Source organism: Acanthochromis polyacanthus, chromosome 3, assembly GCF_021347895.1.
Source record: "Acanthochromis polyacanthus isolate Apoly-LR-REF ecotype Palm Island chromosome 3, KAUST_Apoly_ChrSc, whole genome shotgun sequence".
Classification (NCBI taxonomy): domain Eukaryota; kingdom Metazoa; phylum Chordata; class Actinopteri; family Pomacentridae; genus Acanthochromis; species Acanthochromis polyacanthus.
The window spans coordinates 43279170-43306161 of NC_067115.1; the positions used below are offsets into that span (position 1 = coordinate 43279170).

General features: G+C 43.8%; 1 protein-coding gene and 1 long non-coding RNA gene across 2 annotated transcripts; one reads left to right on the plus strand and one right to left on the minus strand.

Moving 5' to 3' along the window:
• Positions 1 to 8675: 8675 nt before the first annotated feature.
• Positions 8676 to 14691, plus strand: LOC127533115 (retrovirus-related Pol polyprotein from transposon 412). Its single transcript, XM_051945395.1, has one exon. It carries the CDS (start codon positions 9441 to 9443, stop codon positions 14028 to 14030), a length of 4590 nt encoding a protein of 1529 aa, XP_051801355.1. The 5' UTR covers positions 8676 to 9440; the 3' UTR covers positions 14031 to 14691.
• A 2229-nt stretch (positions 14692 to 16920) lies between these two features.
• Positions 16921 to 25312, minus strand: LOC127533125 (uncharacterized). The gene is made up of 3 exons (XR_007940822.1): positions 24386 to 25312; positions 17551 to 17764; positions 16921 to 17043 (listed from the first exon to the last, which is right to left on the minus strand). It is a non-coding gene; the product is annotated as an uncharacterized LOC127533125 (long non-coding RNA).
• Between the last annotated feature and the right edge of the window lie 1680 nt (positions 25313 to 26992).

Here is a 26992-nt window from a genome sequence, read left to right on the forward strand (position 1 = left end):
AACAGGTATTTTGGCCCACTCCTCATGAGCAAACAGCTCCAGTTGTCTCAGGTTTGATGGGTGTCTTCTCCAAATGGCATGTTTCAGCTCCTTCCACATATGTTGAATGGGATTCAGATCTGGGCTCATAGAAGGCCACTTTAGAATAGTCCAACGCTTTTCTCTCAGCCATTCTTGGGTGTTTTTGGCTGTGTGTTTTGGATCGTTGTCCTGTTGGAAGACCCATGACCTGCGACTGAGACCAAGCTTTCTGACACTAGGCAGCACATTTCTCTCCAGAATGCCTTGATAGTCTTCAGATTTCATCGTACCTTGCACACTTTCAAGACACCCTGTGCCAGATGCAGCAAAGCAGCCCCAAAACATTACTGAGCCTCCTCCATGTTTCACCGTAGGGACAGTGTTCTTTTCTTCGTATGCTTGGTTTTAGAGTCTATGAACATAGAGTTGATGTGCCTTACCAAAAAGCTCCAGTTTGGTCTCATCTGTCCAAAGGACATTCTCCCAGAAGCTTTGTGGCTTGTCAACATGCATTTTTGCAAATTCCAGTCTGGCTTTTTTATGAGTTTTTTTCAGCAGTGGTGTCCTCCTTGGTCGTCTCCCATGAAGTCCACTTTGGCTCAAACAACGACGAATGGTGCGATCTGACACTGATGTACCTTGGCCTTGGAGTTCACCTTTAATTTCTTTGGAGGTTGCTCTGGGCTCTTTGGAGACAATTCCAACGATCCGTCTCTTCAATTTGTCATCAATTTTCCTCTTGCGGCCACGTCCAGGGAGGTTGGCTACTGTCCCGTGGGTCTTGAACTTCTGAATAATATGAGCCACTGTTGTCACAGGAACTTCAAGCTGTTTAGAGATGGTCTTATAGCCTTTACCTTTAAGATGTTTGTCTATAATTTTTTTTCGGATGTCCTGGGACAATTCTCTCCTTCGCTTTCTGTTGTCCATGTTCAGTGTGGTACACACCTTTTCACCAAACAGCAGGGTGACTACTTGTCTCCCTTTAAATAGGCAGACTGACTGATTATGAGTTTGGAAACACCTGTGATGTCAATTAAATGACACACCTGAGTTAATCATGTCACTCTGGTCAAATAGTTTTCAATCTTTTATAGAGGTACCATCATTTTTGTCCAGGCCTATTTCATTAGTTTGTTTTTTTTAAATAATTATGTTAATCAACAATTCAAAAGTAATGGCTGTTTTTGATTATTTAATTTTCAATAAATTTTTATTTATTGTTACTTTTGAGAGTTTCAAGTGATTTCAGTGAGAATTGTGGGTTTTTCCTTCTTTAACTGAGGGGTACCAACAATTTTGTCCACGTGTGTAGCTGCTGTCATCAGAAACAATGGTTATGCATTCAAGTACTAATTCCTGTGTGTCATGTGTCTAAAACAGACAGAAAAAAAACACAGAATGCCTAAAAGCTGTTTTTGGCAGAACAATGCCATAGCTAATGAATTTGGTTAGTGTCAAGAAAACCATGGAAAATGGCCAGATATCAGCTCTTAAATTAAACTCATATGAACTATGTTTGTTGTTGTCATATATTTGTCCAAATTAATGTACCTTTATGTAGCAGCATTGATATTCCATCTCTTAATGCCGTGCTGCCTCACCTGATGCCGTGCAGCTGGTGGCCAATCACTGAGTGGGGCTGGGCATTTAAACTGCGGCCCTTCCCCTGTTTCTTCATCTGCATCATTTCCCTGTGCAGGTCTGTCAGTAACAGGTAAGTCTGCTCCTGCTGTGCCTTATTGGTATGGTTTCACTCGTGGTTTGCTTAGGACATTTGCTTTGTGCCGCAGAGTGACTGGTGTGTGGTGTGCCGCTAGTTTGCGTGTGCATGCGTCACCCACTCCTGCCTGGATGTGGCAGGTGTCCTTTCTCTGAGCATTCTTATGTATACTCGTACTACCTGGCTAATGCTCCTGTGGTCACAGGTAACGTGCTGAGCTGCATGGGCTCTCTTCCTCCCTCCTTTTGCGAGTGTGTATCTGCTGCTGTTGATGGGCACGTACGCTTATAAATGTAGCGCCCGCACCGCCTTTAAAAAAAAAAAAAAAAAAATCTGTTTGGCATAGGAGCTACTATTGTTTTTATCAGGCTCGGTTGGTTGTGCGCGCCGCTTCTGACATCACGCTCAGCTACTGGGGCTGCTGCTTTGTCTCGTGCTGCTGCTTTGTCTCGTGCTGCTGCTTTGTCTCGTGCTGCTGCTTTGTCTCGTGCTGCTGGGAGTACTAGCCGATTTCCATAGACTGTACGCACCTTATTTAACAAGTTTAATTTTAACTGCGTGATTGAAAGATTTAGATTGTTTAGGATCGAATTAGTTGTTTGAGAATTGTTGTTCTTTGTATTTGATTTAAGCATTTACTATTTTGTGTGATTATGTATAGTTCAGGGCTGCACAGTGGAGTAGTGGTTAACACTTTTGCCTTGCAGCAAGAAGATCCCTGGTTCAAATCCCAGGGTGGGCCTGGGATCTTTCTGCATGGAGTTTACATGTTCTCCCTGTGCATGCGTGGGTTTTCTCCTGGTACTCCGGCTTCCTCCCACAGTCCAAAAATATACTGAGGTTAATTGATTACTCTAAATTCCCCTTAGGTATGAATGTGAGTGTGATTATGTGTCTGTATATGTAGCCCTGTGACAGACTGGCGACCTGTCCAGGGTGTCCCCTGCCTTCACCCAAGTCAGCTGGGATAGACTCAAGCACCCCCTGCGATCCTAGTGAGGATAAAGTGGTATATAGAGAATGGAGAGATGTATAGTTCAATTTCATCCCTGCTCATTTAGTAAATTGTTTCCAGTAAACCTCATCTGATTAGACTTTGTTTGTTTCCCCCTAGTGTGAATGGTCCCTATTTGTTTGAAAAGAATATTTTTAAAAACTTCTTGATAGATTAAGAAATGTCACACCAACAGTGAACACCCTCTTGATCAAATCAAAGCAAGCATCCTGTGTTGAAGAAATGTCACTCTTAGTCCTTTAAAGTTTCCTGTAGTGTGGTGTTTATTGGTATTCTGGCATACGGTGGGCTGACCAACACAGAGCATGAGTCTGTGAAGGTAAGCTGACCCATAGCATTTTGAGAGGAACCATTTTGTAGAGGGTAGGGAGACAGAATGTAACAAAGATCAGGGTTGACCTGTTGCTTATCTCTGCAGGATTCTTGGAAACATCCAACCGTGCAGATGAACTCAGGCACACCATCAACACTGTCAAACTGCAACATGATCTTGCTCCTCTTGTTCGGTCTGGCTCTGGGTGCTGTGACTCCTCCAGATGGCCATGAAGTGATGCTTCACCAAGACGACTGTTCCACATTCTGGTCCAGGTTCAACGGTCGCTTCTACAAATACATCGCTGCACCTATGACCTGGGCTGATGCAGAGTTCCACTGTGTGTCAGAGGGAGCCAACCTGGTGTCTATCCACAGTGCTGATGAACAGAATTTTGTCAATTCCCTGATAAAGACCTTTGATCCTGCACAGAAATGGACCTGGATTGGACTCAGTGAGGTCCATAAAGACGGAGCGTGGATGTGGTCTGATGGGTCCAAAGTCAACTTTGTCTTTTGGGGCACAGGAGAGCCAAATAATCTTGGAGGACAGGAAGACTGTGTACACACCAACTTTGGCACAGAATTTAAATGGAATGACCGGCCTTGTTTGGACAACCGACCTTTTGTTTGTGCATCTCGTCCAGTTTTTCTTTAACAGATAAACCTTCAAGATGAGGACAAATCATTTCATAAACCTTCATTTTCATGACAACTTGTACAAATAATTTTGATGCTGTGTTGAAGGAAATGACATTTGAGTCATCAGCAAATCTTTTTCTTCACTGAACCACATAGCCTTGTGTAGATGTAGAAGAAACAACAATGTTGATACAATTTGTGCCATCTCATGTTTTACTCTGCAAATCTACAAAGTGATTCATGCTATGATAATAAATGTGATCAGCAGAAGAAAGCCATTAATGTCTTTTGTCCTGAACTTGAAGTCATATCAGATATGATACTCATTGAATAATCTGAACTATTTATCACAACATCACATCAAAAGGCTTTATTTATTGTCTTTAGAACAGCTTACAAAGCATCCATTAAACTTGCATTGATTGCAAAGAATGCATTACAGACAGCACAGAGCAAACATTCTCAATTCTGACAAGATCATTATAAAACAGAAACGTATTAGGATACAGAGCAGCTTTAACTAGGAATGCCATCTAAAGAAGGTACCTTGGACTGAACAGAAATCTGAGCTGCTTCAGGACAAATGCATTTATTTAGCAAACAAATCTGATTCATTTATTTTATATTTTTTTGTCCGCTCTCTGGTCTAGTTTGGATCTGATACTGTGGTTACGTTGAACATTAAGATTGTGTTTTTAAAAAAAAAATCGTTCTAATGAACACTTGGGCTTTCCTGATAAAGTTCAACGCATTAAGGCAGTGACAAGCTTTTGTCTCTACTCGGACACATTCACTGTCAAATTAAGATCTTTCTGCTTTCAGCATTGTGGGAAAAAATAACTGCATTTTCAAACCATGTGTTCACATACATTCACCATGCATGTGGATTTACATAATGACACATGCTAAAATGCATTGTCAAAGGGCTGAAAGAAATCATAATTCATCATAGAGGTTGATGTGAAATACTGGGAGACACAGAACGGGTTGTATGAAAAGACTGAAAGTGGTAAACACAGTCCTTGAGAATGAGCAACAAAGCAAACTGAACTCAAGACTAAATTAGCAAAACAGGGCTTCAAAAACATAAAGCTACAAGGGACACACTAAATGCATGGAGCTAAGACACTGAGTAAGAATCTAAAATGAAGACATAAATAACTGGAGGCAGGACAGGAGATACAACTAAACACATGGAGTTACACTGAAGTATATTTGATTTCTGAAAATGCAAGAGAAAGCTATTTGTCAAATCTGTACCAGATTAGAGGAAGGGGAAAAAGACAACACACAAAAACAAACAAATCTGATAATCGGGCAGCAAGAAATATGTTGGAAAAGGTGGAATAATGCAACTTTCAAAACTGTAAAATCTGGGAATAACTGCAAACATCTGTAAAATAGTCAATTGTATTTAAAAACGGTTTCAAAAGGAGTAACTTTACATTTGTAGTATTGTAAAATATCTATTTAACAAAACAGAACATCTGTAAAACATCCATCCATTCTCTATACACCACTTTATCCTCACTAGGGTCACGGGGGGTGCTGGAGTCTATCCCAGCTGACTCGGGCGAAGGCAGGGGACACCCTGGACAGGTCACCAGTCTGTCACAGGGCTACATATACAGACGAACAATCACACTCACATTCACACCTACGGGCAATTTAGAGTACTCAATTAACCTCAGCATGTTTTTGGACTGTGGGAGGAAGCGGGAGTACCCGGAGAAAACCCACAAATGCTCAGGGAGAACATGCAAACTCCATGCAGAAAGATCCCAGGCCCACTCCGGGATTCGAACCAGAGATCTTCTTGTTGCAAGGCAAAAGTGCTAACCACTACTCCACTGAGTAGCCCTACAGTGAAAACAGTTTTTTAAGAAGAAAAAACAATCATTGTAGTTTGTGTGAAGTTAAATTGTCGTATTTGAAGTTCTGGTGCTGTCCTGCCCACAGAGACCATCAAGGTTTTCCCAAACCAAAAACCATGGCTGGATAGCACAGTGAAGCCCCTACTCAAACCCATGACGCTGCCTACAGGTCAGGTGACAAACTGGCCTACAGCAGGGCCCAGAAAGAACTGAAAAAGAACATTCAGTTGGCAAAATGCAGGTAGGCTACAAACAGCGCATTGAGGAGCATTTTGCTAATAACAACCCACAAAGTATGTGGAGAGGCATTAGGACCATAGCAGATTAAGCGCAGATGACCTCCATGTTAAAATGTCCAACTTTACAGCAGAAATAAACATGTTTAAAGCGTGGCACTAACAACACTTTTGGTCTCTATAGCTAATCTGTCCAATCATGACAAATGCTTACACTTTAGCACGTGCCAGAAAAGTCCTAGGCAACTTGTGACATTGAGTGATCAGAGATCTGGAGATTTTACAGTTTCATTCAGCTTTTATCCAAAGTGACACACATCTAAGAGTAGATCCAACACAAGCAGTCAGAACAAAACACCCTGGATAAGTGCCATAAAACAAGTTCACATGTGATACTAGGACAGTGGTGCATACAGGCAATGTAGGAGGTCATATATTTTTCTCTTCTTGCAGTTTGTCAAGTGCAAAGGTGTTGAGTGAAGAGCTGGGATTTTAGGCTTTTCCTAAATATAGAGGATGCTGCAGATGGCAATTTGTTCTACCACCAGGGAGCCACAGAAGAAGTCTAGCTATCCACTGGCTCTGGTGGTTCTAGCAGGTGTCTTTTGTTGAGTGAGCGTAGTGAGCAGGAGGGAGTGTAGAACTGAATAAATGTTTTTCTTTTGGACATGTGAGAAAAAAGCCACAAAAACAAACCAAAACAGTCATAACAAATGATAGAGTTCAAGTAGGCAGGGGCCATTTTATTGTAATTTTGAATAGGGATGGTTCGATCCGATCCGCTGGATCGATATCGAGTTCGATCCAGGCCAAAATGACTGGATCGAGCATCGGAGTTTTATATTAGAACTCATTCGATCCGATCCATCAGCCCAATCTATCTCATATCCTCATCTTCATTTTTCACGACATGCCGTAACACAGACGAGCTGTTGCCATGGTTGCCATGTGCCCGTGTTTTTGTCATGTGAGCAGAGAGTGAACAGAAGCCTGGAGAGATGTGGTCATGTCTGCTGTGTGGAATTACTATATGCGAACGGAGGAGAAAAGTAAAATGGCTGAGTGCAATGTTTGCAAAATGAGTGTCTCAAGGGGTGGCAGCAAAACCGGACATTTTAACACAACGAACTTAATAAAGCATCTGCAGAAGCATCATGGAAAGCAGTACGGAGACTTTTTACAGGCGAGTAAACACATGTCCATGAACTGCGGCAACCATTGTTGCAGGAAGCACTACAGAAGAGTACAAAACTCGCTCCAACGCCAAAATATAACAGAGAAAATTGTCGAGTTCATTTTTCTGGATGAGCAACCACCTTGTGTGGTGGAAAATGTGGATTGTTTTAGTATTTTCGCGTGAACGCGTGCGCCTTACGTTTCACTCTGTGGCCACTTGACGGCTTTTCTGTTGTACGTTTACGGTTTTTTGTTGTTGTTTTCTATTGTTTTTCAGGTTAAATGTGATTAAGTAGCGAACTGTGGACATGTTTTCGTGTTAAATATGATTAGGTGACAGGTCTCTCTTCTTCTCATCCACCGGTGTCTAAATGGCATCAGGGCAGATCCTACGCTGCTCTCAGCTTCACTCGCATGAGAACATTAGGACAGGGTTTAATCGCCAGATATATTTATATTCCATCAGTGTTGTACACGTGTCAATAAAATAATTGTTCACTGTGTTTTACATACAGTACAACATCAGCGGCTGCATGCAAAAGAAGAAAGACACTAGATTGTGCTATCACTGTTTACCCTTGTTTTTCTGTTTTTGTTTTGGTGCAACAAATCAGGTGTATAGCCTGGACTTTTATTGTTTTGATTGTGTGTCTTAAGAAGCCATGTGTAACTTACTGAGTACTACCTACATTGTTCTAGTGGAGATGCTATTATTTTATGTTAATTCATAAAAATATTTATTGCAGCCTTACAATGCCTTTGAGGTGTAATGTGACTTTTCTGTTTATACACTGGGATTATTTAGTTTCATTTAAATATGTGCATCAAGTTGCAGTTTTATTTCAAACATTTGAATGGTGCAGCTGGGTCTGTTGTGTTTACAAACGCCGTTAAAAGCGATGTGAGCTTTAAGTTTTAATAAAGCCATAGCAGTTACACACAACTTGTTGTCACATGTTTCCCTTCTTTCTTTAGGGGTGTCATGCATCACATTGTACGCATGAGTTTGAAGGCACTTTGTGTCATGCATCAAAATGTATTGGTGACTTTGGAGGCAATTTGTGTCATGCATCACAATGTAATGGTGACTTTGGAGGCACTTTGTTTCATGCATCAGAACATGATGGTGATGTTGCAGGCACGTTGCGTGATGCACCACACCCTCCATGTGACTTTGGGGGCCCTTTGTGTCAGGTTTAAGAAAGTATAAGTGACTTTGGAGGCACTTTGTGTCATGCATCAGAAGGTATGGGTGACTTTACTGGCACGTTGTGCCATGCATCTGGATGTATAGCTGACTTTGGAGGCACTTTGTGTCATGCATCGGTGCCACCAGGTGTCTTTGGGAGCACTTTGTGTCTTGTGACTTTGGAGTCACTTTTTTTCATTCATCAGACCATGTTGGTGACGTTTCAGATACGTTGCGTTCTGAATCATAAAGTCCAGGTGACTTTGGAGGCACGATGTGTCATGCATCACATTGTACGCATGACTTTGAAGGCACTTTGTTTCATGAATCACAATGTAATGGTGAGTTTGGAGGCACTTTGTGTCATGCATCAGAGCCACCAGGTGTCTTTGGGAGCACTTTGTGTCTTGTGACTTTGGAGTCACTTTGTTTCATGCAACAGAACATGTTGGTGACATTGCAGGCACGTTGCGTGATGCACCTGTGAGGGAGCTGATGAAGCATCCTCCTCACTACTGTAAAGCTGCATGAACTGACAAACTGATACAGGAAGTTATTTTGGTTTTGTTATGTTTATTTGATATCCCTCTAACTTCTCCCTCTGAGTTCTGTTTCCAGGGGGCGTGTTCATGAAGTGCACACTTGGAGATGCACCCAGGGGTGGCGCACCTGGATTTGATCAGTGATTAGATCATACCAGGCAGTCGAGATAGAGAGGGGGGGAGTTGTTAGAGTGTTTGATTTTGTTTAGATTTTTGTTTATTTAATTCTTTGGGTTATTATGGGTTTCATTTTCCTGTATAGTTCTGTGTATGTTGTGTGTAGTCTTGAGTGTATTAGCCAGGTAAATCTGGTGGGGGAGATGAGTTTGGTGTGAGGAGATAGTGATAATGGTATGATCTGGAATGATTAGGTGGCAGGTGTGAGGAGTGTGCGTGAGAGAGGGGTCAGGCCGTGTGCTCTGCTGAACAGGAATGCTGCCACATGTTCTTCATGTACCGTTTGTTGCCTCTTCAGAATCTTTTACTGTAAGTTTTTTGATTAATTAAAAACCCAGAAAAAATATCAGAGCTCTGGAAAAAAAAACTCCTGTCTGCTGTGGCTCTTTTTACCATCACACTCCACCCCTCCATACCACTTGGCATTTCCATCCGGCTTGTGAGGTTCCCAACATCTGAAACCTTACACTTGGTGTCAGAAGTGGGATGAGAGGCAGCCATTTTGAGGAGGTGGAGTGTTGAGAGCTGATAGCATGGGGCCGAAAACACAATCCAAAGCTCAAAGGGCCGATGGGGCTGAAGATGGACTGGAGGAGGGTGCTACAGGAGGAATGGCCAAGAGTTTATACGCCAGAGAGGGGCATGTTGGGTCTTTGGAGAAGGACCCCACTGCGGATGTGTTGCACCAGTGTCTTCAGTTTCAACGTGAACTCAGTGAAAGGTGGGAAAAAGAGACAATTAGGCAAGATAAACTGTGGCAGCAAATGCAGACTCAAATGAACCAGCTTAGAGAAGATCTGCAGTACCAACGGCAGCAGCAGAGCACACGGCAGCAGCAGAGCAGAGAGAGACACCCCCTGAATGCAGCACCTCCAGTACAGCCAGATGAGGAGGAGGACTTGGATTCCCAGGCCAGTGCACCGAGTGAGTTCCTGGGCAGGGGCTGGGGCCAAGCTACAGTTCCACGTCTGGAGGAGGGTGATGATATTGAGCAGTATCTCACCACTTTTGAGCGCCTTGCAGCGGCATACCAGTGGCCAGAGGGTGAATTGGCTGTAAGACTGGTTCCACATCTAACAGGCAAAGCACGGGCAGCGTATGTGGCCATGGGAGCAGAGGACACATTTGACTATAAAAAGGTAAAGAAGGCCATCTTAGCCAAATATGAGATCAATGAGGATGTGTATCGGCAGAGGTTCAGGGAGCCTGATATCCGCCCAGATGAGACCCCCAGAGAATTCTACAATCGGCTTAAAGATCTGTACAATAAGTGGATCCGACCAGAGAAGTTGACCAAGGAGCAGGTTGGTGAGATTATCATTCTGGAGCAGTTTTACCGCTCTCTCTCACCAGAGCTCAGAGTGTGGGTCAAGGAGAGAAATCCAGAGTCGGCGAACCAAGCAGCACAGCTAGTGGAGACCTTTCTGGCAGCCCGCAGAGGGTCCAAGAACTTCCGGTGTGAGATTCCGCTAAAGTCCAGCGCCATACGGGGTAAGCCAATCGGGTCGGGGGGTGGAGGTGGTCCTAGAGAGGCAGTACTAGCAAGGCCCCTAGAAAAACCCATAGTTCCTGGTAAAATGAAATCAACAGCTAGGCCAGTCTGTTTCTACTGTGGTCAGGAAGGGCATATTAAGCCAGAATGTCCCCTTAGGAAAGCAAAAGCAGCATACGTCTGTACCATTCCAAGACCATGCCAGAGTCAGGACTGCATAGTAGGAAAACAGCAGGTCACTACAGTGAAGATTAATGGTAAACCAGCCCAAGCTCTCCTTGATACTGGCAGTGTGCAGACCTTAATACATCCATCAGTATTGCAGGCTGATTGTCCATTAGGGAAGCCAGTTCTGGATATTTCTTGTGTGCATGGTGACCAGAAAGCATATCCTGTGAAAGTAGTGTATCTGGAGGTAGATGGACAGACATTTTTGCTTCCAGTTGGGGTGGTAGGAAGCTTAACTCACCAGGCTATCTTGGGGCAGGATATTCCTATTCTGCAGGAATTGGTTAGGTCCAGTAGGCCAGTTAACATTATCACCAGGTCACAGAAACTGATACAAGGAGCTGAGGGAGTGAGGGGAGACCGGATAGGAGCAGTTAATAATGTTCAGGGCCCAGAGAGGCTAGGACCCCAGTCTTCGGCTCAGACCAGTACAGAGTTATTAGGGTCAGCTCAGGGTGCAGCTGAGGAGGAGCTAAATGTACTGTCAGAATTGCCATTTTTTGAGGATGTTTTTCCAGACATGGCAGTTAAGATGAGGAAAAGTAAGAGGCAGAAAAGACGGGAGAAAATGGGATGGACAGCAAGAATAGGGTTAGAACAGCAAGGACTGGAAAGTTGTGATATTGATCCTAATGGTGACTTTTTACAGCTACAGAAAGAGGATGCAGGACTGCAAGATTACTTTGGGCAAGCAGCTGAAGTGCAGCAGGGACAAATGGCAGGGGAAGGATATTTCCTCAGAGATCGGGTTCTGTACTATAAGGCAAACTTAGAGGATAGGGAAAGGCTGGTGGTTCCGCAGACACTTAGGGACCAGGTGTTAGAGTTGGGTCACAGTATTCCCTGGGCAGGACATTTAGGTGCCAAAAAGACATTGGACAGGATTGCAAGTAGGTTTTACTGGCCAGGCCTTCACACAGAGGTGCAGGATTATTGTCAGTCATGTCCAGTCTGTCAGCTAGCCGGGGCTAAAAATGTGCCCAGGTTCCCATTACAGCCACTGCCAATCATTGATGTGCCATTCAGTCGAATAGCCATGGATATTGTCGGGCCATTAGAGCGAACACAGTCAGGGCATCGTTATATACTTGTAATCTGTGATTATAGTACTAGATACCCTGAAGCCTTTCCCCTAAGAGACATCACTGCAAAGCAGATTGCTTATGCATTACTGCAGCTCTTTTCTAGAGTTGGTATTCCCTCTGAAATCCTCACAGATCAGGGAACCAACTTTCTGTCTAACACACTCAGACAGGTGTACAGGCTCTTAGGCATTAGGGGTATTCGGACCACCCCTTACCACCCCCAGACCGATGGCTTAGTGGAGAGGTACAACAGAACTCTAAAAAGCATGCTGAAGAAGTTCATCTCTTCTAACGCCAAAGACTGGGACAAGTGGCTCCCTTATCTCCTCTTTGCTTACAGGGAGGTACCCCAAGCTTCAACAGGCTTCTCACCTTTTGAGCTTCTTTATGGTAGGCAGGTGAGAGGTCCCCTCGATGTGCTGCAGGAGACCTGGGTGGGTTCCCAGGAGAAGAGGACCAGTGTTCTGACTTATGTGTTGCAGATGAGGGAAAAGATGGAGCAGACCACCAGATTGGTAAAAAAGCATATGGAGAAGGCTCAGAGATGCCAGCGAACCTGGTATGACCAGGCAGCGAGAGAGAGATCTTTCAGCCCAGGACAGCAGGTACTACTCCTCCTTCCTACTGTGGAGAACAAGCTGTTGGCAAAATGGCAAGGTCCATATAATGTATTGAGAAAACTGAGTGCAACAACTTATGAGATTGAGATGCCAGATAGAAGAAATCCAAAGCAGACGTTTCACATCAACCTGCTGAAGGAGTGGAAAACCCGGGAAATTCCACCCCAACAGCAGATGTTTGTCCGCGCTGTGGAGGAGGAAGATGACGTGGTGAGTCAGTTCGCTCCTGCAGCACAAAATTCTGCATCTCTTGATCTCTCCCATCTCTCTGTTACATCACAGCAAGAATTGCAAGCCATTATTCCACCAGATTTGTTTCAGGAGAAGCCAGGGGCCACAACTTTGGTGGAGCATAGCATCCAGTTAAAGGACAGCACTCCTGTCAGACAGAGGATGTATCGCATCCCCCAGAAGTTGGTGCCGGTGTTGGAGGAGGAAATTGCGGTAATGCTCGAGCTGGGTGTTATTGAACCTTCTACAAGTGAGTGGAGTAATCCTATTGTGTTAGTACTCAAGAAGGATGGAAGCATCAGGTTTTGCATTGACTTTCGGAAGGTAAATGCACAGTCTGCATTTGATGCTTATCCATTGCCAAGACTGGATGATCTTATCGAACGAGTTGGCCAGGCAAGGTTTATTACCACGCTTGACCTTTGTAAAGGGTACTGGCAGGTGCCCTTGGCTAACTCTGCTAAGCCTCTAACTGCTTTCAGGACACCCCAGGGACTCTTTCAATTCACCAAGATGCCGTTTGGCCTCCATGGGGCTCCTGCAACTTTTCAGAGGCTGATGAACCAGGTGCTAGCAGGTATGGACACCTTTGCAGCCTCTTATCTGGATGATGTTGTTATTTTCAGCAATTCCTGGAAGGAGCATCTCAGTCACCTGGAAATGGTGCTGGGGAAGATCAAGCAAGCAGGCCTGACCATCAACCCGAAGAAATGTGCCTTGGTCAAGCAGGAGACGCAGTACCTGGGCTACATCCTTGGAGGGGGTGTCATTAAGCCTGTGCAGGATAAGGTGGAGGCAATCAGAGCTAGGGAGAGGCCTACTACCCGGAAGCAGGTGAAGTCGTTTCTGGGTTTGGTGGGCTGGTACCGGCGCTTCATCCCAAACTTCTCTACGAGAGCAGCACCTCTGACAGACCTTACCAGCACTGCCAAAGCACACATGGTGTGGGGTGAGGAGCAGGAAAACGCTTTCCAGGACCTTAAGGAGGTGCTCTGCCAGGAGCCCGTCCTGCAGAGCCCAAACTTCACCTTGCCCTTTTCCGTTCAGACGGACGCTTCTCGTCGGGGGCTAGGGGGAGTCCTTCTACAGGGAGATGGTGATGAGAGGAAACCAGTCGCTTACATCAGCAGGAAGCTGTTTCCCAGGGAGACCAGGTACTCTGCAGTAGAGTTGGAGTGTTTGTCTATTAAGTGGGCTGTGGACACCTTCAAGTATTATCTGCTTGGGAGGGAGTTCACCTTGGAGACTGATCATAGAGCATTACAATGGCTGGAGCAGATGAAAGATACCAACAGCCGGATTACTCGTTGGTTCCTGTCCCTTCAACCCTATCGGTTCTCCATCCACTACCGGCCAGGAAAGCAGAACACGGTGGCTGACTTTTTATCTCGCAACGTGGTTGGCGAGTCTGCTGGAGGGGGTGAGAAGTGTGAGGGAGCTGATGAAGCATCCTCCTCACTACTGTAAAGCTGCATGAACTGACAAACTGATACAGGAAGTTATTTTGGTTTTGTTATGTTTATTTGATATCCCTCTAACTTCTCCCTCTGAGTTCTGTTTCCAGGGGGCGTGTTCATGAAGTGCACACTTGGAGATGCACCCAGGGGTGGCGCACCTGGATTTGATCAGTGATTAGATCATACCAGGCAGTCGAGATAGAGAGGGGGGGAGTTGTTAGAGTGTTTGATTTTGTTTAGATTTTTGTTTATTTAATTCTTTGGGTTATTATGGGTTTCATTTTCCTGTATAGTTCTGTGTATGTTGTGTGTAGTCTTGAGTGTATTAGCCAGGTAAATCTGGTGGGGGAGATGAGTTTGGTGTGAGGAGATAGTGATAATGGTATGATCTGGAATGATTAGGTGGCAGGTGTGAGGAGTGTGCGTGAGAGAGGGGTCAGGCCGTGTGCTCTGCTGAACAGGAATGCTGCCACATGTTCTTCATGTACCGTTTGTTGCCTCTTCAGAATCTTTTACTGTAAGTTTTTTGATTAATTAAAAACCCAGAAAAAATATCAGAGCTCTGGAAAAAAAAACTCCTGTCTGCTGTGGCTCTTTTTACCATCACACTCCACCCCTCCATACCACTTGGCATTTCCATCCGGCTTGTGAGGTTCCCAACATCTGAAACCTTACAGCACCACACCCTCCATATGACTTTGGAGGCACGATGTGTCATGCATCACATTGTTCACATGACTTTACAGGCACGTTGTGCCATGCATCAGAAGGTATAACTGACTTTGGAGGCAATTTGTTTCATGCATCACAATGTAATGGTGACTTTGGAGGCACTTTGTGTCATGCATCAGACCATGTCGGTGACGTTGCAGATACGTTGTGTTCTGAATCAGAAAGTTCAGGTGACTTTGGAGGCACGATGTGTCATGCATCACATTGTACGCATGACTTTGAAGGCACTTTGTTTCATGCATCACAATGCAATGGTGACTTTGGAGGCAATTTGTGTCATGAATCACAATGTAATGCGGACTTTGGAGGCAAATTGTGTCATGCATCAGAGCCAACATGTGTCTTTGGGAGCAATTTGGAACTTGTTACTTTGGAGGCACTTTGTGTCATGCATCAAACCATGTTGGTGACGTTGCAGATCCCTGCTGAAGAATCTAGTAGAATACCATTCGGAAAAACCATTAGGATTCTACCGGTCTAATGGGAATTGGAACACCATTAGAAAAAACCATCAGGAACCTACCGGTTCCATGAGGATGTAAAACCATTAGGAACCTAATGGTCCCATCAGGATGTAAAACCAGGAGGAACCTACTGGTCCCATCAGGATGTAAAACCATCAGGAACCATTAGGATTCCACCGGTCTAATGGGAATTGGAACACCATTAGAAGAAAACAATAGGAACCTACTGGTGCCATCAGGATGTCAAACCATTAGGAACCTACTGGTCCCATCAGGATGTAAAACCATCAGGAACCATTAGGATTCTACCGGTCTAATGGGAATTGGAACACCATTAGAAGAAACCATTAGGAACCTACTGGTGCCATCAGGATGTCAAACCATTAGGAATGTACTGGTGCCATCAGGATGTCAAACCATTAGGAATGTACTGGTGCCATTAGGATGTCAAACCATTAGGAATGTACTGGTGCCATCAGGATGTCAAACCATTCCGAATGTACTGGTGCCATTAGGATGTCAAACCATTAGGAATGTACTGGTGCCATCAGGATGTAAAACCATTAGGAACCTACTGGTCCCATCAGGATGTAAAACCATCAGAAACCATTAGGAACCTACTGGTGCCATCAGGATATCAAACCATTAGGAATGTACTGGTGCCATCAGGATGTCAAACCATTAGGAATGTACTGGTGCCATCAGGATGTAAAACCATTAGGAATGTACTGGTCCCATTAGGATGTCAAACCATTAGAAAACTGGTCCAACTGAAAACTAAAACTTACTGAAACGTATTGCTGCAACAAAAAATATCTTAACACTGGGCACCAGAGACATCTATGCATGTGTGTAATTGTGTATGTATTCGCTTATTTTCCCCTCCGAATTGGGAACAGGACATATGGGGTGTGACAACTCCTTGCAGTTTGTCATTTTTATTTATCTTTAAACTAAACAACAACTTTGGCAAAGTCGACAGCAGCAGTTTACTGCTTTCCCTAGAGAGACACAGAAAAGGAAAAATTGTTAATATTTCAGTCACTGCCTCATTCAAGTCATTCAAGACACAGCAATTTCAAGAACATTTCAATACTATATGTGAAGTACAGTTTTATCCACCCTGGTCCTATTTTCCTGGATAGCTAAAGCAACACTGCAGAACTTTTGAACCTTCAAATGTTCTCTTCCAAGTCTGTTCTGTGGAGCTTGGTGCTGTAACAGAGAGAATGGCCTCTCCAACGCACCTGAAAGGCCATTTGGTGGCCGCTAAAGTGGACCAAAGTAAAATGCTCTGCAGTGCTGCTTTAACAGATTGAGAAGTTTTTTCTATTGTGATCTGGTACGAAAAGTGTTACACTTAAATATAACATTCATGTTCTTTATTGCAGTGCAACATTTCTTTAATAAAATCCAGACATTTTGTCTCAAAAGTTTCAAAACATTTCTTTAGTAGTTTTGAAAACCGAGGTTTGAACTAAACCGTGAGTCAAAAACCAAGGTTTGAACCAAACCACAGGTTAGGTGAACTGTTACAGCTCTACTAAATGAGTGGTGTGATTTTTAGTATTTACAATTTCTCCAGTACAAACAAGGGACTGCAGTGTGTATTCTGAATACACTGAAAAAAGCTTTGGACCTGAAGTCCCTAACCACTGCTGCCGACAAAGTAGAGCAAGAGTTTGAACACAATACTCACCTCTGTCTGAGGGCTCCTCTTCCTAATATCACAAATCTTTTCAGATATGGCTCGTCTAACTAGGGCCAGCTGCTGTGCAATGGCCTCTTTTGGATGGCCCATTTTCTGAAGCCGGTCCCTCAGGCAGTCTGTCACCAAAGACAAAGTATTTGACTTAGCAAACTACGACAAAGCTGCTGTAAAAAGAGGTAGGGGTGGGAGAAAAAAATCCACTCATATAAGAGTTGGGATTATTATCCTTTACAATTCTCAATTCATTCATAATTTTTAAAAATCAATTTTTATTGATGTTCCTTCCGTTTCTTTGTGCGCCCTCACAGGCTTCCGTACACAGCGCCGCAGCAAGCCGAGACAATATGACACTATGGCCACGGGTCCCCGCATGCAGTTTTTTAATCAATAAAATGAGTTCAAATCATGTATTTTGAGCCGGTGATTGTAATTCCCTCTGCTGCGTGTCGGGGTTCCCTGTAATGCTAATTAACAGTTAATAGGATGACTGTACACTGGAGTGATAGGTCTGTAAAAAGTCCCAGTGATGTTGTACTGTATATCAGCACTCATAGAATGCCTCTCATCCAGTTAAATTACTCAGTTGGAACTAACTGTTGTATAATGGGTTATAAGGTACTTACCTCTTATGACAGCCACTTTTTCTGGGGTCAGGGGACGCTTGGGGACAGCGTCTTTGGCTGCGTTTGATTTGGCCCCTGTGACGCTTCTCTCTCTCAGTCCCTCTGTGCCCCAAATACAAACTGCCAATAACTTGCAGAATTGGGAGTTTGATTTGGCCTCCTGCACCCTCTGCCATTTCTCCATGCTCAGGGAAACTCCTGGGCCAAGTTTGATCTATAAAAATAAAAACAAGTGTTCTGTTAGACCTGAGACTTAAAGGAGAACTCCGGCCAAATGTCATGTCAGCCTCCACACCTTAAGGTCACTGAGTGCTAATACTGGAAAAAATTTGAGGACAATCTGCTATCGAGACTATCCAGACTCCACACACTGCTCAGTGCTCATGCCTACGGCAGAAATCTGTAGCCAGCAACATTACAGTATGTGACGGCGCACCAAACCGTGACGACACCGACAGCATTGTTGTTTTTTTGTGTGTGTGTCCTGTCCGGCAACAGAGCAGGCAGAATGAGGATCTGGCTGCTGCATTGTGACATACAAGTTTGCTTTTCCAAGGGGAGTTCGTAAGTATAAGACTCCCCTTGATACTGTATTTAGATTGAATACTTGTTGATTACCGTATTTTCACGACTATAAGGCGCACATAAAAGTCTTAGATTTTCTTCAAATTGTGCGGCGCGCCCTATGGTGCAGTGCGTCCTGTGTGTTGTTGTTGTAAGGCGGACGTAGACCAGGTGGTTTTTTCCACGCATCACCATCGCTGTTGATCTGTGACTCTATGCGTGCCCATCTCACAGCCGATGTGAAAAAACAAGTGAAGCAAATGAACTCTGAGCTTGCTGTCATTCCGGGAGGCCTGACAAAGGAACTCCAACCGCTGGACATCGGTGTGAACCGGCCGTTCAAAGTAAGGCTGCGAGCGGCGTGGGAGCGATGGATGACCGATGGAGACCACAGTTTCACTAAGAGTGGAAGGCAGCGCCGGGCGAGTTACGCCACAATTTGCCAATGGATTGTAGATGCTTGGGCTAACGTGTCTGCTGGCACTGTTGTTCGAGCTTTCGCAAAAGCCGGCATCATTTCCGAGGCGCCGCACGGCACGGAAAGTGACTCTGACAGTGAAGAAAGTGAGCCTGGCATGTTTGATGGAGGTTTAGCGCAGCTGTTCAATTCAGAAACAGAGGATGAGGACTTCCATGGGTTTGATTGATGACGATTACCGGTAAAAAAAAAATGTGAATACCAAACTCAGTTTTGCTCCCGCTCTATTTTTAAATACGCACACTTGTGTGCTTGTTTAATCCGTGTGTTTTACCATGCCCGCGCCTATTGATGATTAAAAAAATGTTAGTACTTTGTAATCAATACTTAAATAAAGCACAACCAAACTCAGTTTTGCTCCCGCTCTATTTTTAAATACGCACACTTGTATGCTTGTGTGTGTGTTGTTGTTGTAAGGCCGACGTAGTAGAGGACACCATGAGAACGTTAAAGGGGGAAGTGTGGGCATGGATTGTATATAAAACCCTCGCCATATAATCAGGTGTGCCTTATGTGTGTGTTAAATACAGTAATGGCACACATAACTGAGACTGCGCCTTTTGGTACAGTGCGCCTTTTGGTCGTGAAAATACGGTAGTTAAATATACATAAATTTGCCGGACCTGACAGGGGAAAGGCAGGAAGAGAGAAACAAGAAAAGGAGAAAAAAAACAACAACAAGAGGGGATAGTGAAGAGAAAAGGAAAAGTGCAAGAATACAATTATCTTTCAATTGAAACCGACACAACAGATAACAAGCTAGTACACCTTAACAAAGACACACCGGAACGCATCCTACGGGTTTTGTTACGAAACACAGCTAGTAATTATTCAAATCATCTATGTGAAACACACAAACTGAGGAAACATGTCTTTTGATATTTTGGCACCAGGACAAACTTAACACCCCCCAAGACAACATGGTTGCTATGTTCACATGCAGAGTACGGTGCAATTGTGACTGTGATCATGCAACTATGACCTCTGACCTCCGTGAAGGCCAGAAGCGGGCCCGAGAGCCCACAGGACCCAGGCGAGCCGGCAGCAATCCCAGAGCAGAGATCCGAGCCACCAAACCACGAGGACGACCACGGACAGGCCCGGAAGGGGGCAGAGGGAGAACCCGGCCAGGACCTCCAGCGCCCAGCCGACCAAGATCGGCGGCCGCCGACCCCGCCAGGGGCCGGAGGCCCAGGGCGGACCCAGCACAGGACCCCGGGCCCCAGGCGCCAAAGAGGCAACCCCCGCCCCCCCAGGCAGAGGGTCAACATCGCCAGGGGAACCAGCCACCCCAGACGGCCACCCGGCATGGGCCGGCGCCCCCGCCGCAGCCCAAGATCCAGAGCACCCCACCCCTCCCCACCACCCGCCAACCCCACCAACCACCAACCCCCCCATAACATCCATCATCATTCACCCACTCACCCTCCCATAGTGCCCCATGAGGGCACGCCCGGAAGGCCGGGAGACACCGGGCCACAAAACCGGCCCCCCCCCGCCCACCCGGCCCAGGGCCGGCAGCCACTGGCCCAGGTCCCCCAGCAACCCAACCCCACCACCACCAGAGAGCCCCAACCGCCGCCCCCACCCCGACCCCAGACCGGACCAAGCACGAAGCCGCCCCCCCAGCGCGGGAGCCCAGACCCCCACTCCAAGACAGCACCAAGCACCCAGTCCCCAGGCCCCCCGCACCGACATCCGACCGCCAAGGTGGCGAGGCCCCAATTCACCCCTTACATTAGGTGATGGAGCTGATCACAGGGGACCAGAGGGAACGAAAATCAGCTAACTGATCCTTTGAACCTGCAGACATTGTCTCGAAGCTGATGTAGTCTAATAAGAGATTCCTAAACTGCTTATTGTTCAGATTGTTTTTGGCTTTCCAATTTATAAGGATAGTTTTCTTTGCGATGCATAAGCTGGTGAGAACCATACATACAGAGTTAGATCCTATGTTGATTTCACCTAGGTCACCTAATAGGCACAATGTGGGACTTGCAGTAATGTTGCATTTAAACCATAATGACAGGTCTTCACATACCTCAAGCCAGAACCTTTGCACAGGTGTGCAGGACCACATGGCATGGAGGTAACTGTCAGTCATGTTATCACTGCAGTGTGAGCAAATATCCGAATGGGACAGACCCATCCTGAACATCCTTTGTCCTGTATAATGAACTCTGTGCAGAATTTTAAATTGTATAAGTTGCATATTTGAGTTCTTTGACATTTTAAAGGTATTTAAACATATTTGTGACCATGCATTTTGATTAAGATTACTGGATAGGTCAGCTTCCCATTTTGTTGTAGGAAGAAAGATTGTATCTTCTGACTTTGATAATATTCTATATAGTTTTGATAATAGCTTTGGGGGACGAAAATTTAAGAATTCTTCTACTCTAAGAGGAAGCTGCCAGTGTAATTGGTTGAGAGTGTATTTTTTTCCTATAATCGATTTAAGTTGGTGGTATTCTAAAAATTTTGTGTTGCTAATTCCATATTGTGAAGTGAGTGTGTGAAATGACAGAAAGTTACCATCTTCTATGATATGTTCTAACTGTTTTATCCCTTGGTTTCTCCAGTGAGTAAAATGTATCATCTTTTTATTTTGTAGAATGTCAGGGTTATTCCAGATTGGAGTAAATTTACATGGAATGACTGAAGACTTACTTAATTTTAGAAATTCCCACCAAGCCATTAAAGAGGAGCTGATATTAATGCTTTTGAAACACTGATGAGATTTAATGGTTGTGCTGATAAATGGCAAGTCAGAAACGGCTATGTCCTCACATATTGCTTGCTCTACATCTAACCATAACTCATCTACATTACTATGTTTTAGCCATCTGGAAATATACTGCAACTTACTAGCTACGAAGTAGTGACTGAAGTTGGGTAAATCCAGTCCACCTCTATCTTTAGTCTGTTGTAGAGTCTTTAAACTGATACGTGATGGTTTGTTTTTCCAAAGAAATCTGGATATATGTGAGTCCAGTGATTTAAACCAACAGGAGGATGGTTTGGATGGTATCATTGAGAATACATAGTTAACTTTAGGTAAAACCATCATTTTAATAGTGGCAACTCTCCCCATGAGTGATATGGGTAAGTGCTTCCACCGTATAAGATCATCCTCTATTGTTTTCAATAACTGAACATAATTTAGTTTTGTAAGTTCTGATATCCTGGGAGAGATATTTATGCCTAAATATCTGAGATTTCCAGACTGTATTATGATATTAGATATTCTTGGTATGTCACAATTAATAGGCATGGCTGTAGTCTTAGACCAGTTGATAGAATAATCAGATATCAATGAAAATGTATTAATAAGCGTAATTGTCTGGGAGATAGATGATTTGGAGTTATTTAGGAAAAGTAAACAAACAAAACAGAAACTTGGAGAAGTCTGGTCATTGGTCTTAACACAAGCAGCCGGGTTATTATAAAAGATTTTTATCCAGTCTATAAAATATGGCCCAAAACCAAATCTGTTTAATGTTGCAAACAGAAATTTCCAATTTACTCGATCAAATGCTTTTTCTGCGTCTAACGAGATGATTGTGGATTCTAAATGATGTATTGTGGAATAATCTATTATGTTAATTAATCTGCGCATATTAGTAGAGGAATGTCTCCCTTTAATAAAACCTGTTTGATCAGGGTGTATTATAAGGGGGGTTACTTTTTCTATTCTACTGGCGAGAGCTTTGCTGATAATTTTGAGATCTACATTTATTAATGAAATTGGACGGTAGCTAGATGGAAGTGTGGGGTCTTTTTCTGGTTTTAATAACAATATAATTTTGGCTAAGTTCATATTTGAAGGTATTTTTTGTTTGTTTTTAATTTCTGTTACCATTTTATGAAAGGTGGGAGCCAATGTTGTCCAAAATTCTTTATAAAATTCAACTGGATAGCCATCTGGACCGGGTGCTTTATTGTTCGGCATATGCTGCAGAGATTTATGAAGTTCTTCGACTGACAGAGGAGAATCCAACACCAATCTATTTTCATGTTGTAGTTTTGGTAGAGTAATTGAACTAAAGAACTGATTAATGTCCTCTTCTGTTGTGTTTATATGTGATTTGTATAATCCTTTATAGAAATCTCTAAAGGTATCATTTATCTTATCTGAGTCATGGCTGATGTTTCCATCTGGGTCTTTGACAGCAGAGATTGTTGTTTTCTCTTTGTTTACTTTTAATTGATTGGCCAGAAATTTACCAGATTTATTGCTATGTTCAAAGTTCTCTAAGCGAAGTCTTTGCACCATGAATTTAGTTTTTTTTATCTATAATTTCATTAAGTTCAAGTTGAGCTTGTCTTATATCCTTCAGCGTGTGCTCCTCTGGAGAAACACGATAAGCTTCCTCCAGGGATTGAATTAGAAGTTCTAACTCTGAGATTCTTGAGACCTCTTTCTTTTTCTTATGTGAAGAGAAAGATATTATTTTTCCTCTCAAAACTGCTTTTCCTGCTTCCCACAAAAGACACGCTGATGTTTCTGGCAAGTCGTTATCTTCTAGATATATAGACCATTCTCTTTTAACATCGCTGATAAATTCGGGATCTTTAAATAATGATGTGTTAAATCTCCAGTTTGTAGCTGGGGGTTTATTATTCTTATTTTTAAGGGTAAATAATACAGGTGCATGATCGCTAATGGTAATGGGATGGATTTTGATTTCTGAAATGTCATTCATCAGCGTGTTGCTAATTAAGAAATAATCTAGTCTAGAGTAAGAACGATGAGCTGAAGAGAAGAATGTATATTCTCTTACGGTAGGGTGATGAGAACGCCACGCATCACAAAGACCAAAATCCTTCATATATTGTTGAACTGTTTCTGAGGATCGCCACACTCGCTGGTTTCCTGTGGTACTGAGCCTGTCCATTCCCGGGTCACACACCATGTTGAAGTCCCCTCCTATAATCAGTGCGTTATTTGAGTAACCATCAAGTGAAGTGAAGAGAGAGTGAAAAAAGGAGGGGTCATCAACATTTGGTCCATATATATTCACAATGCACAGTTTAACATTTTGGATGGATATTACCACTATAATAAATCTGCCTTGTGGGTCTGCAATTGTGCTATCAATACCAAAGGTTAGTCTTTTATTTATAAGGACTGCTACTCCTCTTTGCCTGGAATTATAACAGGCTGAGTACACATGTGGAAACTGTGCTGATGGAAGAAGATCCAATGATGAATTTGATAAATGAGTTTCCTGCAATAAAACAATGTCTGCTTGCAAATTCTGCAGCTGCCGATTGATTTTCAGTCTCTTTTCCCCTGTACCAGCTCCACGCACATTCCAAGTGACAAACCTTAGTGCGTTCATGACTGAACAACTAAAGTAAGTGCTACATGCATATTAGCAGAGCTTATATCTGAAAGGGGCCACATACGTGCATACATGCCAGCTAAGTGTGCATTCTGAATCACCCTGTTTAATATTTTCAAACGTGGTTGTGCTGTTCCAACAAGCTTTAAGTAAATGTGTTTATGTGAGCTGTGTATAATGCTGATGTGTGTCAACAGATTCCTATTCTCATGTCTGTGTGTGAGGTTTAAGTGATTATAACAGGTGAAATAATGGTGAACTGTGAAAAGGTGAGAAAGAAAAAGAGTGAAAAGTAAAACGAGTAACAGTGAAAAAAATAAAATATGATTTAAAAAGGACATTGGTGCTGTGAGCAGTGCAGTGAAGACGGGAATTAACTTTAGTATTAATTATTTTATGGCAGTGTTGTGTATAATGACATTGCGAGTGAGATCAAGCACATCACCTGACATCAGAAGAGCCATGGAGTGGTGTTCTGGTCGCGGTACAGTTGACCGTTGATAAATAGTTTGTCCACCGCGATGACAGCACGAGAGCCTTCGGCTATAGCTTTCTTCCTGATGGGAAACAGGGCTCTGCGCCGATCCAGGATCTCTTTAGGGAACTGATCGTTAACGCCGAAGTTGGTTCCCTTCAGCTCCCGGCCCTGACGCTTCACCTGCTCCTTCTGCTTGTAGTTAGCAAACTTTGCTATGATGGGTCTCGGCCTGTGCTCTCCGGGTCGTTTCCCTCCGAGACGGTGCACTCTGAGGAAAGCGATGTTTTTAACGGTTTCCTCCGGGAGCTTCAGGTGAGTCTGAAATTCTTCGCCGTCGACTCGGGGTCTTCCTCCGTCTGTTCCGGGATTCCAGAGAAGACCAGGTTGTCTCTCATGCTCCTGGACTGGAGATCAATCACAGTTTCTTTAATTTTTTTATTTTCCTCTGATAGTCGGATGAACCCCTCTGTGAGGGATTTTACCGACTCTCTGAGGCTCGTGTTCTCCGTCGTCAGCTTCTCCACCTGCTGCTGGCTGAATTCCAGGGACTGGCGTATAGCTTGGAATTCCTGATGGAGCACTTCCAGCAGGCTCAGACGAGCGTCGAGACTGGACAATTTCTTATCTATAGAGAGAAGAACATCCGTCGAGTCGTTCCCAGGTGGAGAAATGGCTTCAGATGAATTATCATCCCGGAGCCTCTTAGCTTTAGCTCCGGCAGGAGTTGAGGTTTGGTTTGGCTTCCCCATGACGAGCGTGTCGTAGCAGCGATCTATGAACTCCGTCAGGCTGGCCAAATCTTCCTCGCTGTGCTCCAGAGTGGATCTGAAAGACACTTACTTCCACTTTCTACCGATTATTATTGTTATTATTATTTTAAAGTTGAAAGATTAGGGGAAGTAAATCTGCAAGCAAATGTGTGAGCGCGCTTTGTTTGAATTATCCGTCTCACAGAAAGTGCGTCACTTACCACATCCTACGTCACTTATCTGCACCCTCTACCTGCACCCTCCTCCTCCCACCGACAGCATTGTTAATACCATCAACATTTTTTAATAACGTTATTAAACGGTATTACCGTGACCCCGTACAACCCTATTAATAAAGATCAATCTTTCAAATGGTATACTACATCCCTTTGAAAGACATTATCAAACCAAAACTGTGTGTGAAATGGTTACTTTTCCTTCTTCATCCAGCTCTGGGGTGATCACATCAGGTCCTTCCAGACCTGTTTCTCCAGACTGGGGGAGAGACTGTTTCAGGATCCCTGTAGGATAGAATAAAAAATATGAATAACATTCTACACTGTATAAAAATAAACACACCCAGTAAGTAGCACTGTATGAACTCTGAGTTTGGTTGTAGCTACAGTATAGGCACTGCATCAATTCTTCTCACACTCGGACGAACTGACACTCAGACAAACAGGCTGGATAATAAAGCTGCTGCACATGCCACTCAAACACAAAAGCACTAATTTATTGGCCGTGCCACCAAACTCTGAGCATCTACTTTACATTCTGATCCTATGTAGTTTGGCGCTCACAGCGCTCAGCACCCTTGGCAGAAATAATGCTCTCAGAGCTGACTTTATTTGTTGTAATGAGTTGTAATCTGGTCAACTTTTGGAACAGCGTGATGCTCGTCAATGTCACTTTTCTCACACTGACCAATAAAAATAAAGAAGGAGTAGGCATATGTTACTGACAGCAACACAACTGGAGAGAACACGGAAATATGAAAGGACTCATTTTGTAACCTAGCAACTGTGGCATTCTGAAGAGAGCGCTAAGCGCTCTGAAATCAGTTGCTAAAAAGCGTGTTTGGTGGACACAGCCCCTTAATCTAATAAGAAAAAAAACTTGAGAAGAAACCTGGGGTACTGAGGAGCTGCTCTTGCAAGCGCAGGTTCAGACTCCGTATTGTCTTCAGCTCTTCAGAAAGTTCCTTATTTTCTTCCTGTAATTTTTGGATTTTGGCGTCCTTTTCAGCCAATAACATCTCATTGTCTTTGTTTCTTCTTTTTAACAGGATGTATCTGTCCTGCAGCTGTTCATGAAGCTTGGAGGGCACTGACACTTCCTCATCAGTCCCCTCCCTTTCCACCATCTTAGTTATCTTCTGTTTCTTTTCTTTCGTAATCTCAAGCAGAGAACCTTTCCGTGCTTTTGCCACTTGGGTTTTTTTCTCCTTCTGCAAATATGAAACAGACAGGCAATTGAACAATGTCATACATGCCACACTGTTCCGGGGGGTGGGCTGCAGCAGCAGGGACGTTTTATTATCAGCAGACTATCATTACACTGCAACATCTCCCAAGCAGCATTCGGAAGTATTTTGGGTTCTAAGCCAGTGTTTCCCCTAGGATTGGTGCCTTGGGGGGGGGGGGTTTGTTTTTGCGTCAGTCGTTGTCGCCGTCGTACAAAAACTCGAAATAAGGAATTGTAGGAAATAAATGGAAAACCACATGACGTGACATGCTAGGGTCAGGAAAAATGGCGGCAGTCTTACTACGAAATCTAAAACAGAGCTTCTTTTTTTCTCTCCACAATGCTTACATTTATTATGTTT

Coding starts and splice junctions, on each gene's coding strand:
- LOC127533115 (XM_051945395.1), top strand. CDS start 9,441: ATGGGGCCGAAAACACAATCCAAAGCTCAAAGGGCCGATGGGGCTGAA.